At 38.5% G+C, this 18,087-nt stretch overlaps 1 protein-coding gene across 1 annotated transcript; it reads right to left on the bottom strand.

Moving 5' to 3' along the window:
- Nucleotides 1-306: 306 nt before the first annotated feature.
- LOC145160438 (serine--tRNA ligase) lies at nucleotides 307-3,329 on the bottom strand. Its single transcript, XM_079079625.1, has 10 exons — nucleotides 3,170-3,329; nucleotides 2,406-2,551; nucleotides 2,237-2,307; nucleotides 1,979-2,140; nucleotides 1,764-1,869; nucleotides 1,480-1,673; nucleotides 1,304-1,407; nucleotides 1,029-1,212; nucleotides 769-948; nucleotides 307-689 (listed from the first exon to the last, which is right to left on the bottom strand). Exons 2-10 carry the CDS (start codon nucleotides 2,536-2,538, stop codon nucleotides 474-476), a joined length of 1,350 nt encoding a protein of 449 aa, XP_078935751.1. The 5' UTR covers nucleotides 2,539-2,551; nucleotides 3,170-3,329; the 3' UTR covers nucleotides 307-473.
- Between the last annotated feature and the right edge of the window lie 14,758 nt (nucleotides 3,330-18,087).

Here is an 18,087-nt window from a genome sequence, read left to right as displayed (position 1 = left end):
ACTTAAATCCCCACAATCAAAATAACGACCAATGAAATCACATTCGACAAAACAAAAAATTAAATAAAATAAACAATATGTTAAAAGTAAATGAGGTTGATCAAGATGTAAACAAAAACAATTATAATAATAAGATACTATAAATAAAGAAAATAGAGTCTTGGTCATTTAATTCATTAAATTCTTGCAATTTAGGTCAATTGTGAAATTTATTTCCCCACGATCTCTAATATTTTCACAGTCAAAACCACAAACAAATGATCCAATAATTCAGAAAGCTTTGGCGTAAATTTCTAGTAGTACAAATTCAAGCAAATATCACATCCACCATATCCAAAATTCGAATAAAACACATGCAATTCATTCTATCATCAGTAACAACAAACACCCAAAAACCTATCGTATCATCTCAAAATAAAAAACCATAGAAATCAAGTGTATGTATTTGTAGAAGCAATAACAAGTAGTAACTACTACTTTGATTTCTTTCCTCCTTTTGTTTCTTTAGTAGCAGCAGGAGGAGCTATGAAGGGGATAAACGTCTTCCCACCCATAAAAGGCTGCAACACTTGAGGCACTTCAACACCATTTTCCCTTTGGTAATTCTCCAGAATGCAACACATTGTCCTCTCTGTTGCTGTCAGTGTCGAATTCAATAAATGACAGTATTGCTTTGTTTGTTCATTGCTCTGCAAAATCAACACTCCACTTAATAATTTAATGAAATTAACAAACAAAATACAATTCAAAATTTTAAACCAAACCAACCTTCTTCTGCCCAAATCTAATCTCCAACTTTCTTGACTGGTAATCAGTGCAATTTGAACATGACACAAGCTCTCTGTAGGTTTTGGATGCAGGAAACCATGCTTCCAAGTCATACTTCTTTGCTGCAGCATCATTTAGTGCACCAGAGACTATGGACACCACATGATAAGGCAAATTCAACTGCAGTGTTCAATAAATATGAATATGAATAAATATTTATGGTGAAGTGAAAACAAATAATTAATTAATTAATTAATTACCATTTGATAAAAGTCCTCAGAGTTTTTGATCATCTCCTCATGCATGTCCCAAGAGTCATTAGCATTAGGGCTGGTGATACAGAACTGTTCCACTTTCTCAAACTGATGAACACGGAAGATTCCAAGAGTGTCACGACCATGGGACCCAGCTTCCTTCCGGAAGCAAGATGAATATCCAGCATATCTGACAATTTTCAAAATTTAAAAAAAAAAAAAAATGAGCAACTTTCTTTTCTTTCTCACTTAATCAGCTTAATAGGTTCAGCCCTCTTTACCTTAGTGGTAGCTGTGTTGGATGAATCCAGTCATCTATGTGATAAGCACAAAGTGGTTGTTCAGCAGTAGCAATCAGATACTTGTCATCTCCCTCACCTGTTACCTATCAATCAAACACAACAATCATTTTAAATACTTTCCACAAAGCTGGAGGCATATGTATATTTGTATTTACCTTGTAAAGTTCTTCATCAAATTGAGCTAATTGAGCACACTTTGCCATTATATCTTTCCTCATAAAGAATGGAGTTTGCAACGAAGTGAAGCCCCTTTTCTCAAGAAAATCAAGTCCAAAGTTTATAAGAGCTTGATTCAGACGCACACCATCTCCTTTTAAATAAAACCCTCTACCACCAGCTACATTAGCACCTAAATATAATATTAAAAAACATTGTGTTAGCTTAGCCCTTCAATTTGCTTAAACATGTTAAAAGTGAATCAAATAATGAATTATAACACCTCTTTTCAAATCTGCAATTCCAAGAAGTTCGACAAGCTCGACATGATTTTTTAGGTTTGGCTCTGTTCTTTTCTCTCCCCAATCCCGGACAACAGCATTATTTGCCTAAATATATCACCATGTACAAAATGCACAATGGACAAGAGATGATGAATGTTATGGGATACATCATACATGTGTATTTGAAGAAACAAGAAAGAAAAATAATGTCCACCTCATCATTGCTAACAGGAACTGAATCATGCACAAGATTCCCAACCACCTCCAATTTTGAATATAATGCTGCACGAGCTGCCTGAACCTCTAAATCTTTCTTTGCAGTTGAGTCCTTGTTTTCCTCTGTGTCTTTTATCTTGGAACTGGCATCTTCCCCAGCCTTCAAATCAACCAATTTTGCAATTTAGTATTAAAGATACTATATAAGTTCATCATGCTAATGAAAGGCAAGATTTTCAAAGATAGAAAGACTTACAATTCTAAGTTTAGCCACTTCTTTGTTAATCTTGTTAAAGTCCTTGCGCAACTGTTCAAGCTCAAATTGACCTGTAAATCAAAATGTAAAGAATGAACAAAATAATGTGTATACATTGTAAAGCCTGCTTCCTAAGTTATGTAATATAAACTCCCAAAATGAAGCTTACGTTCTCGCCACTTCTTGTCAAGATCAATAATTTCATCAACAATTTCTACATTTGCAAATCGACGACGCTGAGATTCGCGTATAATTTCTGGGTTGTTGCCCTTTTCCTCCCTAAATAGATTTATGTCCAACATGCTTTCCTGCTTTCTGGTATAAAGATTGACATGGTTTAAGAGTTAAAAAAACATAGATATGTGCACCAAAACCACAGATATAAACAAATACCAATGCATCCTACAACTAAAACAAAAGACTCTATGTAGTTTGTAGTGTGTGTGTGTGTGTGCGCGCCACACTACTTAAACCGAAAAAGACATTTGATTAAGAAGAATAGTGATACTATTGATAAACATAATGTGAAGAAAAAACAAAATTTGAGCATAAGGCAGTAAAGTGTAAGGGCAACAAAACGAATATGAACAGCACAGATAGCCTGCATTTACACAGTACTATCAAAATGGACAAATTATAATACTAATTGACTATAAACAAGCTGCAACATGTAACTTTGCAAGCAACAAGCACTGAATCACACGATCAAGATTTCCCTGTTTTCCTTACCTTTTACATTTAAGGCTTTAGGTTTTGATAATTATGTTTGAAAATCAAGGGCTGCAAAAACTAGCACACTTATAGTAAAATTGTAAAAATCCAAATCGGGAATTAGGATTTACTGTCAATTTACAAATCCAGCAACAAGATTAAATCAGAATTCGGTTTACAGTGAAAAAAAATGGAGAAAAAGAGAAGAGACTCAAGGAGGACCTGTGGGCTGTGCCGATTTGGGGAGCCTGTACACAGAGAAGAGAGCCGGTTGCAAGATGGGGGGGAGATCAAAATGAAGTGATGTGCTCTGTACAAGACAACCGAGAACAGAGAGGTCGGCTAGGGTTTTTATACTTTCAAATCTGAAAATTGTTCAATGCGTTGAGGGTCTTATAAAGGTTTTTAGAAATAGACCACTTTTTAAGCCCATTAGTCTATTCAAGTAAAGGTTGAGACTGAAGTAGTGATTTCTATAACGAAGAACCCAGCTACGGCTACCCTTCCAAATTAATTGCATACCCAATTGAAAATTCCAACCTAAGAAAACGGAAATTTGGCATGACAAACTACATTTGACTCAATTCAGACTTTTTTAAAAATTTAAATATTTGTAATTAATAAAAAAAAACTAACGAAAACCAAAAAATAAATCTCACAAATTCTAAATTCCTAATCAAGTTATAATTATTTAAATCCAAAAGCTAAAACTATTTGAATCCAAGTTTAATATGAATACCATTCATCACAATTTTTATAAAACCAACTAACAGCTAAGAAAACAAATCCTAAAAATTAAAACCTAAGAAACACTAACCGTAAGACACGGTCTCTGCCTCTTTCGAAACTGTTGTTACTTATGTAGTTGTGTTTGTAAATGAATGTTAATGAAATGATGAAACCAGTTCTTGGTTATCTTATAAAATCGATGTTGTTATAATAATGATAAAGAAAGTAGATGTATTACGTGTAAATGTGGGTGAATGTAAAAGTGGGCGAATGTGTTGCTCCTTTTCTATGTTAATTAGTATAGAAAAATTTATTTCTTCTTTTGCAATCTTTTGCGGTATAAAAATATGTATATATACATCTATTATAATAATAATAGAAAGAGTATTTGGACAGTTTATCAAGTCAATTTTCATTCTTTGTGTAATTTTCTATTAAATGTAGTTTAATTAATTATTTTTTTATTTATAATTTTTTTAGATATCAGGTTTAATTATAACTATTTGAATCTTTAAATCCTACTAGTGTATTCATTTGTGAATACTATAAACTAATTTGAATATTATAGGTTTTAGCTTTGTTTTATTTCTAGATTATTAATTATTAATTGTGTTAGTCTTCTTAGGTTAAATTTATTTTTCACGATGACAATAAATGATGGTGAAAATGAGTTATCAAAACGCAAGAAGAAATACGAGAGCTTAGATTGATTTGTTAACGCTTAAAAGAAAACAAAAACCCAAGATAATTCAACTTCAACGCATAATGGTATTACACATGGTAGCACCAATTTTCCAATTATGGAGAGAGAAAATCAATTTTATGTGAATACACTTCAACATGATCTGGGCTGAGAAAGAGCATCCTTAATTATCATCACAACGATCAAGATGCAGCAAGCAGAGAATATATGCAAAGGGGTCATTGCCAACCTCATAATCATCAGTTTCCTAAAACAGGCTTTTAAAGGCATTATGTGTCGCTTTGTTCCAACATGGTTTGATAAATACAATTTGCTTGAATATAATGTTGACAAAGATGTAACATTGTGTTTTCTATGTTACTTATTCAGGGACTGGGATGAATTCAATGGAAAAGGTGGAGATGTTTTTGTTAATAACGTGTAACATCCAAAATTTTCATAAAATCTATACTTTTCAAAACAACCCTTTTTCTATAGAAGTGTTTACAAAAACCGTTGTTCCCAAAACATTATTTAAAAAACATAATCTCTTTCAACATAGTTTTCAAAACATTCACATTATCAGAGTTTCCCAGAAATCATAAGTCCAAAACGCGAGGATGTGTACGGTCACGCCTTCACTTTGCCACGATCCACTGAAGTACCCGAAACCATAAACCAAAACTGTAAGCACGAAGCTTAGTGAGTTCCCCCAAAGCACCAACACCCAAACAGATAACATATACAAATAACAGCATGTTCACAGAGCCTTCAGCATGTTTGGACCGCCTCCCCGGGCCTACAGCCTGTCTGGACCGCCTCCCCGAGCCTACAGCCTGCCTGGACTGCCTCCCTGGCCTACAGCCTGTTTGGACCGCTCCCGAGCCTTCGGCATGACTAGACCGCCTCGTAGGGCCTACAGCCTATCCGGACCGCTCGTCGGGCCTTCGGCCCAACCGGACCGCCTCGCAGGGCCTTCAGTCTATCCGGACCGCCCTGGGTCTGTTGGCCTTCAGCACAAAGCAGAACCGCCTCAACCCAACCACACAAACACATGTCGACATATACATAACAATAAACATATAGCCAGTCAACAGACAAACAGGCAGATTTTACAGATCACTAAGCATAGCATCATCCTATCTACCAAGATACAAATTTAACAGATCATGACAGCATGGCAACATCCTATCTACCCGGATATCGATCTAACATATCATTACATCATACAAGCATACGATAAACCAGGATAACAATCCAAAAGGGTCAGCATTGGTGCATTCGACCCATAAGTACAATGAGGAAAACTCGCCTCGAATGTAGAAACTCCTCGAAAGAAAGTCCTTAGTTGCTGCCATGCCGGCTTCCGAGCTATCAAAACCAATAACACACCCAATTAACAATTGGGTCCCACGCTATAATCCATAATCCATACTTGGGGTAAAATGACCATTTTACCCCGAACCCAACATACACCGAAACTGAGGCCCAAAACCAAAAGATCCATAAAGTCCCACTAATGGCCCAATTTTCTAAATTTGGCCCAATCCCATATGGGTCTTATCCTAATCCCATATTTTACTCGAATACAATTCAGGTTACCTCAAACACCCCTTGGGACAAACTTGGTCAAAAGCATAAGTCAAAAGTCAAAGTCAACGCCAAAGACAACGGTCCAGGTGACCTCACTCGTCGAGTTGGTCCTTCAACTCGCCGAGTTCTCAACAAACCACATAATCGCGAATAATCGATCCAACTCGCCGAGTTCCCTTCAACCCGTCGAGTTTTCCCCTCATTTTCATCAGAATCGGGACAATCCCAACCCAACTCGCCGAGTTCTCCTATGAACTCGTCGAGTTCTTCAGTCAGCAAACCCACTTAATCTATTAAGCCACTTAATCAACAAGATAAGGCTTCAAATTGCAGATCTGGTCCCTTAAGGTTGTATTGATGAGTAAAGTCTCCAACTTTACTCTTATGCAAGAGTAGAAGAAGCTCAAAAGCTCAAAATAAGCTAGAAGAAAGGCCTAATGGATGTATGGAGCCCTTGGGACCATAAAGTTGGCACATTTATGCCAAAAGATCTCCCTAGCAGCCTAGATCTGAAAGGGTTTGTCCAAATGAGACGTCCAACTCCCAACATGTCACAACTAGGAATTTTGATGCTTTATAAACAATTAACAAGGATAACATTGTAACTAAAACTTGAAAGCGTGTATGATGTTTATTCAATGACAACAAAATTCCATTAAACACTCCATACAAACGCTCAAATAGTCTATAAAAAGTTGGAAACCCTAGAAATCCCGGTTTAAGTCCTATATGGACTAGGATTTCCTTATTGGGCCTAATGGGCCAATAAACTTCCAATTTGACTATTTTGGGCTTAGAACTCTAAAATGGACTCTCATTGGACCCACTCTCATGAGACTTAACCTTTTTGGGCCTTATAAGCCTAAAATGGACTAGTTTATCTTTAATGGGCCTTATTGGGCCATAACTAATCCAATTAGCTTAAATGGACTCAAAACCATTCTCTTATACAAAAATTGGGTCGTGATCTACTCTAAAGGCCCAATGGGCCGAAAACCATCAAATTGGGCCTCATATTATGGACTCAAGCATAAAAGGGCCAAGCCATTCTCTTCCTTCTCTCTCTCGGCCCAAGTAGGAAATAAAAAAAAGAGCAAAGAAATGAATAAATGCGCATGACACCTCATTGTTGTTTAGGGGTTAATTATGGGATTATCCAACATACATCCAAGACAAATCTCATGTTCCCATGCATTCATCTCTCTCTTCTCCTTCTTCTTAATACTTGCGGCCGAGAATCAACACACACACACGCAAAACATTTCATACTCTCTCTAAGTAAAACATTCAAGAACATCCCTTCCCTCTCATCAAGACTTTTCAAGAATTAAAAGCATTTCAAGGAGATTTCATCCAAAAATCACTTCAAGCTACACTCTAGTGGTAAGATCTTGCAAACATATTTCCTTTCTACACTCATTCACTCTTCTTACCACCTTAAATTCATGATCATACTCCTAGAAACATACTAAGTTCGAGATCCACCCAAGAAGGCTTACTAGGACCAAAACTCTTCCATTTCTTTCTTCAAAACCGACAACAACAAGCAAAGGTGAGTTCATACCCCTCTATTTTCGGTTTTCATATGATTTATGGGGGAGAATACAAGTAAAATGTGAAGATCTATGTGTATTTGTATGTTATGTGTGATTTCTTGTGTTTTTGTGGTAAATATGTGCTAATAATGAAAGATATTTCGAGATCTATAGTTCAAGAAGGAAAAATATGTGATCTAGGTCATATTTCACTTAACATGTCAAGATAAACTACTATACAAGCTTTAAAATAACACACTACAACATAAAAATTTGTTATTGGACTATTTTTGATAAATAAACAAAAGATGGGGAAAAAGATGTCATTCACGATTTCTACAAGGATCAAAAGGTCAAAACAGCCAAAATAAGAGTTTTTATAAATAGTAGGCTTTTTAAAGGACTAAAAATGTAAATTTTAGCCTAATGGGCTAAAATTTGGGCTTTTCGGCTATTTAGGCCCAAAAATGCGAAAAATCAACTTCAAGGGGCTGAAATGGAAAGTTTTCTCAAAACAGGGGCTATAAACGTAAATAAACCTATTTCAGGGGTTAAAATGGTCTTATTTATCAAAAAGGACTAAAAATGCAAAGATTTTGGATTTTGGGTAAAAATTGTAAAAATTACGAAAAGTGTGGATTTAAATGCAAATCTTTTAACTAAGGGGCTGAAACTGTCCAAAATAAAATTTTGGGCTTAAAACATTATTTAATTAAGTGTTTAGGCCAAAAATGTCAAGAAAAAGAGTTCAAGGACCTAATATGTCATTTTTCATAAAAAGGGCTAAAAATTGCCAACTTTACCAAAATAAGGGGCTGAATAGGTCAAACAAATATTTTTGGTCAATTATGTTAATAATAAAATAATTTGGTCAAAATATACGAAACTTTATAACTTATGGGTTTTAAATAGAAAAATAATTATTTTTATAAATCTATGAATCGTTATAAAACAAATTGGTGATTTTTACGACATATCGATTAAACAACTTCGCAACACTAATACTATACAAAACAAGTAAACATTTTAATTGTTGGGCTTGAGAGATTCTAATCATGCTTATTGGGCCTTCGTGACACATTAACATGACTTTTGGGGCCAACATAAATAATACATGTTATTGGGCCTCCTGTGACCCAATTAAATGCTTAAGGGACCCTCAATGGCTTTTACATGCTATTGGGCCTGAGTGGCCCATTAGCATTGCTAGTAAGGTCCAAATAAATCTTATGCGAAATGGGCCAACGCCCCTTTCGTATACTCGACAGCCTTAAATAACATACGTAATTAGTAGGGCCTAGTAGTCCTCTTCTCCTCGTCTGTTAGGCTACCTTCTCTTCAAGTAAACTAAAATCAGGTCATTAATCAAGGTTAATCAAATTCATGTGGATTAAGTGAGTAACAACGGGTGACACCAATAGGTGTCGGTCGTAGTCTGTAGTTGTAATCAAAGTCTCCTGGAGGGAGAGCGAGAGTTTGTGTATATATCTATACGGGGGTGACTCCCCCACACCTAAGCTGTTCGCTACAGTTAGACTCGGTCAGTCTAGGGTGACAAAATCTTAAGATCATTTCTGGTGTTCAATAGAATGCCAAGACAGACGAACTAGTCATTGTCATGCATGGTTATAACGACTCACATAGAAATCTGATACCATTTAAGTAATCAAGGGAAATCATATTCATTCGCTGTGACGATACAATAATACAAAACAATCATAACTTTTTATCGGAAAACATCGAGTTTTCCGGGGAAACCAATCTTACTCACTGGTACTTTCAAAAACTATAATGCAAAACTTATCATTTATACACGTTTTGAAATCATTCACGCATATACTTACAAGATCATCACAACATTTTCATGAAAAGTCTTATTACAGAAAATATCGGATTTTCTGGGTTTTACGAACGACATAAACTATTTTACATCAAACATACTTATGAACTCACCAACATTATATATGCTGACCGTTTTCAAAATAACTTGTATTCTTCGGTAGTCGTTAGAACAAGGAAGCATCCAGTGTGTTGAAAGTTTCTTTTGTAGTTGCTAATCACCAAACACTTTATATTTTGGGATCATGTAATGTAAACCATGTACTTGATGTAAACAATTCCAGTTGTACTATGTAATGTTTGGTGATGAATATGTTGTGTTTCATGTATATTCATTGTGATGATATTTCAATTTAAGTCACGCGAGCCCTCGGACGTTTCCGCCGTCTGGTTCGGGGGTGTGACAGGTTGGTATCAGAGCTCTGTTTATAGTGAACTGACATATCTAACCACACTCAATATATGCAACTATAAACCCAGCAATGGACTAAATAACTCTGAACAAAACAAATAAAATGTGCTAATAAACACTCTTACTTGTGTGACTTAGAAAAATGAACATAATAACAAATCAAAGAAGATGATTGGGAGAACCTGACATCCCAGTTAAGCCAGGGCTGTTCACAGTTGTATTAGGGATGAATGTAGCCTGATCAACTACATTTCTTCGTAGTACAACTATCACATGCCCTGGAACGATCGTGAGGGTCAGTAATCCAAAGGCATACCCCCCCTTGTTAAACAAGAAGAATGCATCAACCCAATTTTTATAACAACTAAAAATATTTTAGGATTAATAATAGTTTATTGATATACCCCCCTGCAGACAGTATGGCTGGGTTCCATCTCCCTGGAGATACGTATTTCCCCAATCAGGGGAATAACGGATGGCTAGAGGAATCCGACGAGGAGCCTGAAGAGGATCCCATGGAAGAAGAGGAACCGGAGGAGGAAATCGAGGAGGGACCTGCAGAACCTGTGGCAGACATTGAAGAGGAAGAGTCGGGTGGCGACAACAGTGATGATTCGGACACTGAGTCTGTAGTCATCAACCCCCCCATACCCAGTGAGGGTGCCAGCTCACCGAATGGGCCCTAACGGCCCTACCCCTCCTTGGGGTATCGACATTTGGAGATGGAGCAGACAACAGGGACAACGACCCCCGTTTGGCATGGCTCGCCAGTTCTATGACTTGAGGGAGGGAGGACCGGCTGACCGAGCACTTCCTGTCATGGTGAGACGGTTACGGAACACTGGTGACCTGGCCCAGGACACGGCCTAGCAACTGAATCAAATGCGAGCCGCAGTGGCCCGGGCGGAGTGAGAAACCCAAGAAGTAATCCATAACTTTCATGTACGTCAAGCAATGTGGGAGGATCGACTACGAGCCACAGAACGACAGGTGGCGCGTCTTCAGGGCGCATCCACATCATCAGCCCCACCACCCGACGCATCTCAGAGCACTTCGGACCAGTAGACTACCCTACTAGTGCTATGTTCTCTTATGTTCGCTATATTATGTACTACCGACTCCATGTTTAAGTGATTACACTACTCATAGAGTCGTTATGCTGTCGAACTTGTACCTCTATGTATGCTCTTTCGAGCAAATTTTTCATGTATCAAAGTGCGGATATTATTAGTGAAAAATATTATGTGTTTTATGGTGATGTTGTGACCTGCTATGTGTTTTATACTATTATTGTTTGGTGTGAATATATGGAAACAATTAGATACAAAAATCGATTCACGAAATTCTCAACTTAAAAACAATACATACTCAACATCTTTCTGTTCCGTAACAGCAAGATGCCGCAGAGACCAAACCGCGAAAATAACCAACCACCGACACCACCGGAAGTCAACTCAGCGGCGTTTCAAGCAGCTGTATCTGCTGCAGTCACAGCAGCCATGGTGTAAATCCACCTAGGGAACAATGGCGGAGGAAACGGGCAGGGGGCTGGAAGTTCAAACAACGGAATAAATCAAGGGCCTACCAAGACATGCTCTTACAAAGACTTTACCAACGCCAAGCCACGAACCTTTAATGGAACGGGAGGTGTCATAGCCATAAAGAGGTGGATTGAGAAAATTGAATCCGTTTTTGAAATTTGCGGGTGTCCAGATGGGTGCAAGGTCAAGTTCGCAGCATGTACCTTTGTTGATCAAGCTCTTTCATGGTGGAACGGTCACATCGAAGCCATGACCCTTCCAGTAGCAAACGCAATGCCCTGGGAAGAACTGAAGGAAATGATGTTGGCAGAGTACTGCCCTAGAGGCGAGATACAAAAGATGGAACAAGAATTGTGGAACTTGACAGTTCAGAACTCCAATATCGACGCATACATATCCAGGTTTAGCGAGCTATCCCTTCTGTGTCCGGGTATGATCACCTCAGAAGGGAAAAATATTGAGAGGTTCATCTGGGGATTGACTGCACCTATCCAAGGGAATGTCATTGCGGCAAACCCTGAGACGTTTGATAGCGCCAAAAGATTAGCCAAGAAACTCTATGATCATGGCAGCAACAAGAGTGTTAAGATTGTGGAAGCGGATGTTAAGAAGGAAGAAGAGAATAAGAAAGGGAAGAACAACAAGAGAAGAGGTAAACAGAACTCAGAATCATCTAAGAAGCAACAGACAGTAACTGTCCATGCAGCAACCCAAGCTACCACAGCACCACATGCTCCAGTCTCATCCACGCCGAATGCTCCGAAACAGTACACAGGGAATCTTCCCAAGTGTAACAAATGTAACTACCATCACCACAGGGAATGCAGAGAGATGATGTGCACAAGATGCAACCGGAAGGGCCATACAACAAAGTATTGTAGGACCCAGCTTCGACAAAACCATATGCCCAACAACAACAACAACAACAACAACACAAAGGATGGGGCCGGTTATACCTGTTATGGGTGCGGGAAGACCGGACATTTCAGGCGGAATTGTCCCAATGCAAACAACCAGGCGACATGAGCAGCAGGAAGAGTGCTGACTATTGGTCAAGGAGAAGCGGTTCAGGATCCCGCTGTCGTCACCGGTACGTTTCTCCTTAACCACTCATATGCATGCATCATGTTTGATACCGGGGCAGAGCGAAGCTTTGTGAGTAACAAATTTAAACACTTGCTAAAACAACAACCCCAAAAGATTAATGAAACATTTACGGTGGAAATGGCTAATGGGAAAACAGAATCAGCTGGGGAAATCTATGTAGGATGTACCCTAACTTTAAATAAACATGCCTTTCAAATAAACTTGATGCATGTAACTATTAGGAGTTTTGATGTGATTGTCGGCATGGACTGGTTGAGCCCCCATCATGCCGAAATTATGTGTTGCGAGAAGGCCGTTCGCCTTCATCTCCCTAACCACGAAACCCTAATTATATACGGGGACAAACCCAGTACGAACCTTCGTCTTATCTCGTGCATTAAGGCACGGAAGTATCTACAAAAGAAGGACTTGGCATTTCTGGCACACATAGTGGATAAGTCCAAGGAAGAGGTCAATATTCGAGACATCCCAGTGGCTTGCGACTTCCCGAATGTCTTTCCTGAAGACCTTCCGGGGATACCCCCAGAAAGACAAGTCGAGTTCCGAATTGACCTGGTGCCGGGAGCCACGCCCATTGCCAAATCACCCTATAGGTTGGCTCCTGCGGAGATGCAAGAACTGTCAAGCCAACTTGGCGAACTCTGTTGGATAAGGTGTCTAAGTCCATAACTTATTTGGTATATACTTGACCCGACCCGGCATGGTCCATTTGGGTTGCACTTCACCCAAACTATTTATGGATAATTTTATGAGAATTGTATACTTACGATTTATTAATATATTATAAGTTATAATATATTAATATATAGTCATGTTATTTAATTAGTTTTAATCTTGAATCAATTATGAATTGATTTAGTGATTAAAAGGAAGACTAATTAAATCATGGGCTATTATATTTATATGGTGTGGGCTAATGCTCATTTGTTAATGGGCTAAGCTTATATGGAAGTCCATGGATGATCCATGGAGCTTTTAACCCATGGATCCTTGGAAGAGGAAAAGACATGGGTTATTAGGGTTTCACCCTAACCATGTACACTATATAAACAAGCTTATGTTGCATGAAAAACACCCGAAGTGTGTGTGTAATAGTGGTGGCCGAAATCTAAGAGTTAGTATACTCTCTCATACATTTTCCAAGTTTGTGGTGATTTGTGATTTTCATTTGAGGCATTCACATTATTGGTGCTTGGCTCTCAAACTCCAAGGAATCAACAATCAACAAAAGGTATGTAATTCATCTAGTTCTTTTATGTTTAAAAGTACCCCATGCCATGCTAGATAGGTTATAAACCTTGGAAATTAATATTTTGCATGTACCTTAGACAAACATAAATCCAAGGTTTATTAGGGTTGCATGTACACTTAGGAAGTGTTAGAATGCTCAAAACCCAACAGTGGTATCAGAGCCTAGGCTTGTTTGTTTGATACTTGATGCAAAATAGTGATAAAAAGTCGATTTTTTGCTGTCTGACTGATGAACTAGACGAGTCCATGGGGGGACTCGCCGAGTTCATGTGTAAACTCATCCTACTCGCCGAGTAGGTTCGTGCACTCGACGAGTAGGAGCCTCAGAATGCAGATTTTCGACTTTTGCTGCTGGAAATGGACTAGAAACATTACCCTAAACTGTTTTGGTGTTTTAAAACTTGTTTTAGTTGGTGTAATGGTTGTTCTAATCCATTTACAATAGCTTATATCAAAATTTCATGCTTTGTATGTGTTCATATAATTCTTGAAACTTTGATGATCATGTTCATGTTCTTATGAATTTAGAAGATGATAGGAATTATTTGCTGAATTGTTTAGGATTAATTCTTGATCATTTATGTGTTTTAATGGAGTCCATAATTTGTCCTCAAGTTATGGATATCCAAAGGTCACTTCTTTTAAACACACACTTAAAACACATAAGTTACATGGAAATGAAGAGTCTTCATTTTTATGAACCTTTAATTCATAAGTTATGAAATGAAAAGTTTTGAATAGTTTCAAAACTTGTCCTCAAGTTTTGGAATTTGTAAAGTTACACACACTTTAATATACTTTAATTCCAAACCCTTAGAGTTTTAAAAGTTAAAATTTAACCCTTATATTATTTATAAATAGTTAATTATTATATATATATGTATAAGATCAAAGTCGTCTTACCGCTAGTACGCCTCATTCACGAAGCCAGTCTATAAGGTGGGTATAAGGTTGTTGCCTATAAAATGGCAACTTAATGGGTGTCCACTCTCACCCACCGCTTGCTTGACTGGTGGAGGGTCGTTAGCCGAACGGGTAGGACAAGGACTTATAAATTCTCATTAAAAGTATAATGAATATTATAAAGTAACTAAACCTTTTATAAATTCCCAATCTTAGTTACTTTAGGAAAATGTGAATATGGTGCTAACCCATGGAATTCACACTTTGTACCTTACCAAGTCGTTGGTGGAGCGTGTGTGGTTAACCGGCACACTAACTTGGACTAGTAAGGATCACGAAGGGTGACTTAATGTTTATCATAGATCGGTGGAGCGTGTGTGGTTAACCGACACATTGATTAGGTGATAATATTAAGGGTACCAAGTGAATTTGCATGGTTATTCACACCTTGTTTTGTGATCCTCGGCATCCCAGTCACAAAACTTGAAGGGCACAATCGAGATTGAAACATGCCATTGAAAAGTTCAATGAATCTCAAAAGAATCTAGGAATTTCAAAAACCAATTAAACCTAGTAATTCATTTCGTTTTCATGGTGGAAATTGGTGAATCGTCATTCACCTACCTTCAAATATGTTATAGCTTAGATTACGGCATCCCTCTTCTAAGTTATAATATATTGTGTTGGATCCTAGCCTTAATATTACATTTGGGTGTATTATTAAGGATTCGACATATATCTAATCTAAACTCGTTTTCTTCTTTTCAGATGTCTTCCAACAACAATGCTTCGGGCTCTAACCCTACTGGCTCCTTTTCCCTCATGAACCTTTGTGGGAGGGTCATCTTTGATGGTTCCAACTTCATGGATTGGATCCGGAACATCAGGATGGTCACTTGCTACGAGGACAAGGAATATGTCCTCGATAAGGAGCTAAAGGAGCTTGATGAGTCCACTGCTACTCCTGAGGAGGTCGCTGAGTATCAGGCACATGAAAGAGATGCCACCAAGGTGGCATGCATCATGATGGCCACCATGACAGCTGAACTCCAAAAGTCTTATGAGGACTATTACCCTTTTGAGATGCATCAGGATCTGATGGAAAGGTACCATCAGAGTGCTCGTCAAGAGCGGTATGAAATAATCTCCTCCATGATCACTACCCGTATGAAGGATAGCGAACCAATCACGAGCCACATGCAGAAATTGCAAAGGTATGTGGACCGTCTAATGAAACTGAATGTGAACTTCCCTGAAGAGTTGGCAATTGATATCATTTTGCACTCCTTGCCCTCGTGTTATGATCAATTTCGTATGACATACCACATGAACAAGGAGGAAGTCACACTCAGTAAGCTTCAAGGACTTCTGAAGACTGCCGAAAGTGGTCTTAAAAGTAAGTCAGTTGCTACTCCTACTCCTACTACTACCCCTGTTTTGGCTATCGGGCAAGGCAAAGGGAAGAAGAGGAAGCACCCTTCGAAGGGTACCAAGGGAAAGTCCCTTGAAGGCTCCTCATCTGGAACCAAAGGTGGTTCTATCACTCCTTCTGCCATCCCTAAGGATGCTGAATGCTTCTACTGTCAAAATAAGGGGCACTGGAAGCGAAACTGCCCAAAGTACTTGCAGGATGTCAAGGATGGAAAAGTGAAACCATCCCATGCAGGTACTTACACTATATTGTCTAATAACTCACCATATTCTAATTCTTGGGTGCTTGATACAGGTTGTGGTATTCATATATGTTGTGACTTGCAGGGCCTAAGAAGAAGTGAGGACGTGGAGCACGGAAAGATAAACTTAATCATGGGGAACAAGAAGGTTACACCTGTTACAAAGATTGGAGTTTATACTTTGTTGCTAGATAGTGAGTTAAAGTTAGATTTGAATAAATGTGTTTACTTGTCTGAAATGGCGAGGAATATTATTTCCTTTCATGCTTTGTATAAACAAGGTTTTACCTTTTCTTTTGATAATGAAGTTGGTAGTATTAATGCTTTCTTTAATAATATTCTTTATTTTAAAGCATTACCTTGTGATGGTGTGTATGAAGTTGTATCAGTTGTAGATAATTTAGGGAATAATGTATTGGGTATTGATTCTTCTACTAGCTTGGATAAAGCATCTTTGTGGCATTGTCGTCTTGGACATGTAAGCAAGAAACGCATAGGCCAGCTCCAAAAGGATGGAGTTTTGGAGTCGTTCGACCTCAAGTCGGATGATAGTTGTGAGTCTTGTCTACTTGGAAAAATGACAAAATCACCCTTCACTGGTACTTGTGCAAGGGGTGAGGGTTTGTTGGACCTTATACATACTGATGTATGTGGACCATTCAAAACCGCCACAAGGGATGCTAATCACTATTATGTGACTTTTATTGATGATTTTAGTAGATATGGTTATGTCTACTTAATCAAACATAAGTCAGAAACTTTTGAAAGGTTTAAAGAGTTTAAACAGGAAGTAGAAAATCAATTGGGCAGGAACATTAAGATGCTTCGATCCGATCGAGGTGGTGAGTATCTTAGTACTGAGTTCCTCGACTATCTCAAGGAGTGTGGGATTGTCTCACAATTGACACCTCCCAGGACACCACAGCTGAATGGTGTGGCTGAGAGGCGTAATCGAACTTTGTTGGACATGGTTCGCTCTATGATGAGTCGAGCTTCGCTACCAATCTCTTTTTGGGGGTATGCCTTAGAGACTGCTGCCCACATCCTTAATCTAGTCCCTACAAAGAAGGTTGCCAAAACACCTCATGAGATGTGGACTGGGAAAGTTCCCAATTTGGACCACATCAAGATTTGGGGTTGCGAGGCTTTCGTGAGGCGTGAGACTCATGACAAGCTCGAACCTCGAAGTGAAAGGTGTATTTTCATCGGTTATCCACAAAAATCCTTTGGTTACCTCTTCTATAGACCCAGTGAGAATGTGGTCTTTGTGGCTAGGAGAGGAGTCTTTCGAGAGAGAGAATTTATAAGCCAAGGAGACAGTGGGAGGCAAATTGACCTTGAAGAAATTCAAGAGTCAATTGGTGAAGGAACCTCAAATACTAGCAATCAACCCGAGGAGGAAACTCCTGTTGATCCAGCTGATGAGTCTGTACCTCCGAGGCGTTCCACAAGGGTTAGGAACACACCTGAGTTTTATTATGGATTTCATATTACTACGGAAGGTGATACATTTATCAGTGACAGTTCACTGGTAAATCTGGATGAACCTAACAGTGTTAAGGAAGCCATGGCAGGCCCGGAGTCTGCTAAATGGAAGGAGGCTATGGACAGCGAGATACAGTCCATGTATGACAATCAAGTTTGGAACTTGGTTGACAATGTACCAGGCCGTAAAACAGTCGGGTGCAAATGGATCTTCAAGAAGAAGACCGACATGGATGGGAAAGTGCACACTTATAAGGCTCGACTGGTTGCGAAGGGTTTTACTCAGACTCAGGGTATTGATTATGATGAAACCTTCTCACCGGTAGCAAAGATTAAGTCTATTAGGGTCATGCTGGCCATTGCTGCATTTCATGATTATGAAATATGGCA

Source organism: Lactuca virosa, chromosome 2, assembly GCF_052849685.1.
Source record: "Lactuca virosa cultivar CGN04683 chromosome 2, Lactuca_virosa_CGN04683_v6, whole genome shotgun sequence".
Classification (NCBI taxonomy): domain Eukaryota; kingdom Viridiplantae; phylum Streptophyta; class Magnoliopsida; order Asterales; family Asteraceae; genus Lactuca; species Lactuca virosa.
This window is presented reverse-complemented; position numbering and strand designations above follow the sequence as displayed.

Bases quoted from the DNA above. Each gene is read 5' to 3' on its own strand.
- LOC145160438 (XM_079079625.1), bottom strand. From the start codon at position 2,538: ATGTTGGACATAAATCTATTTAGGGAGGAAAAGGGCAACAACCCAGAA. The intron at 2,308-2,405 runs GTAAGCTTCATT...TTTGATTTACAG, and splicing joins TGACAAGAAGTGGCGAGAAC to GTCAATTTGAGCTTGAACAG. The intron at 690-768 runs GTTGGTTTGGTT...TTGATTTTGCAG, and splicing joins TTAGATTTGGGCAGAAGAAG to AGCAATGAACAAACAAAGCA.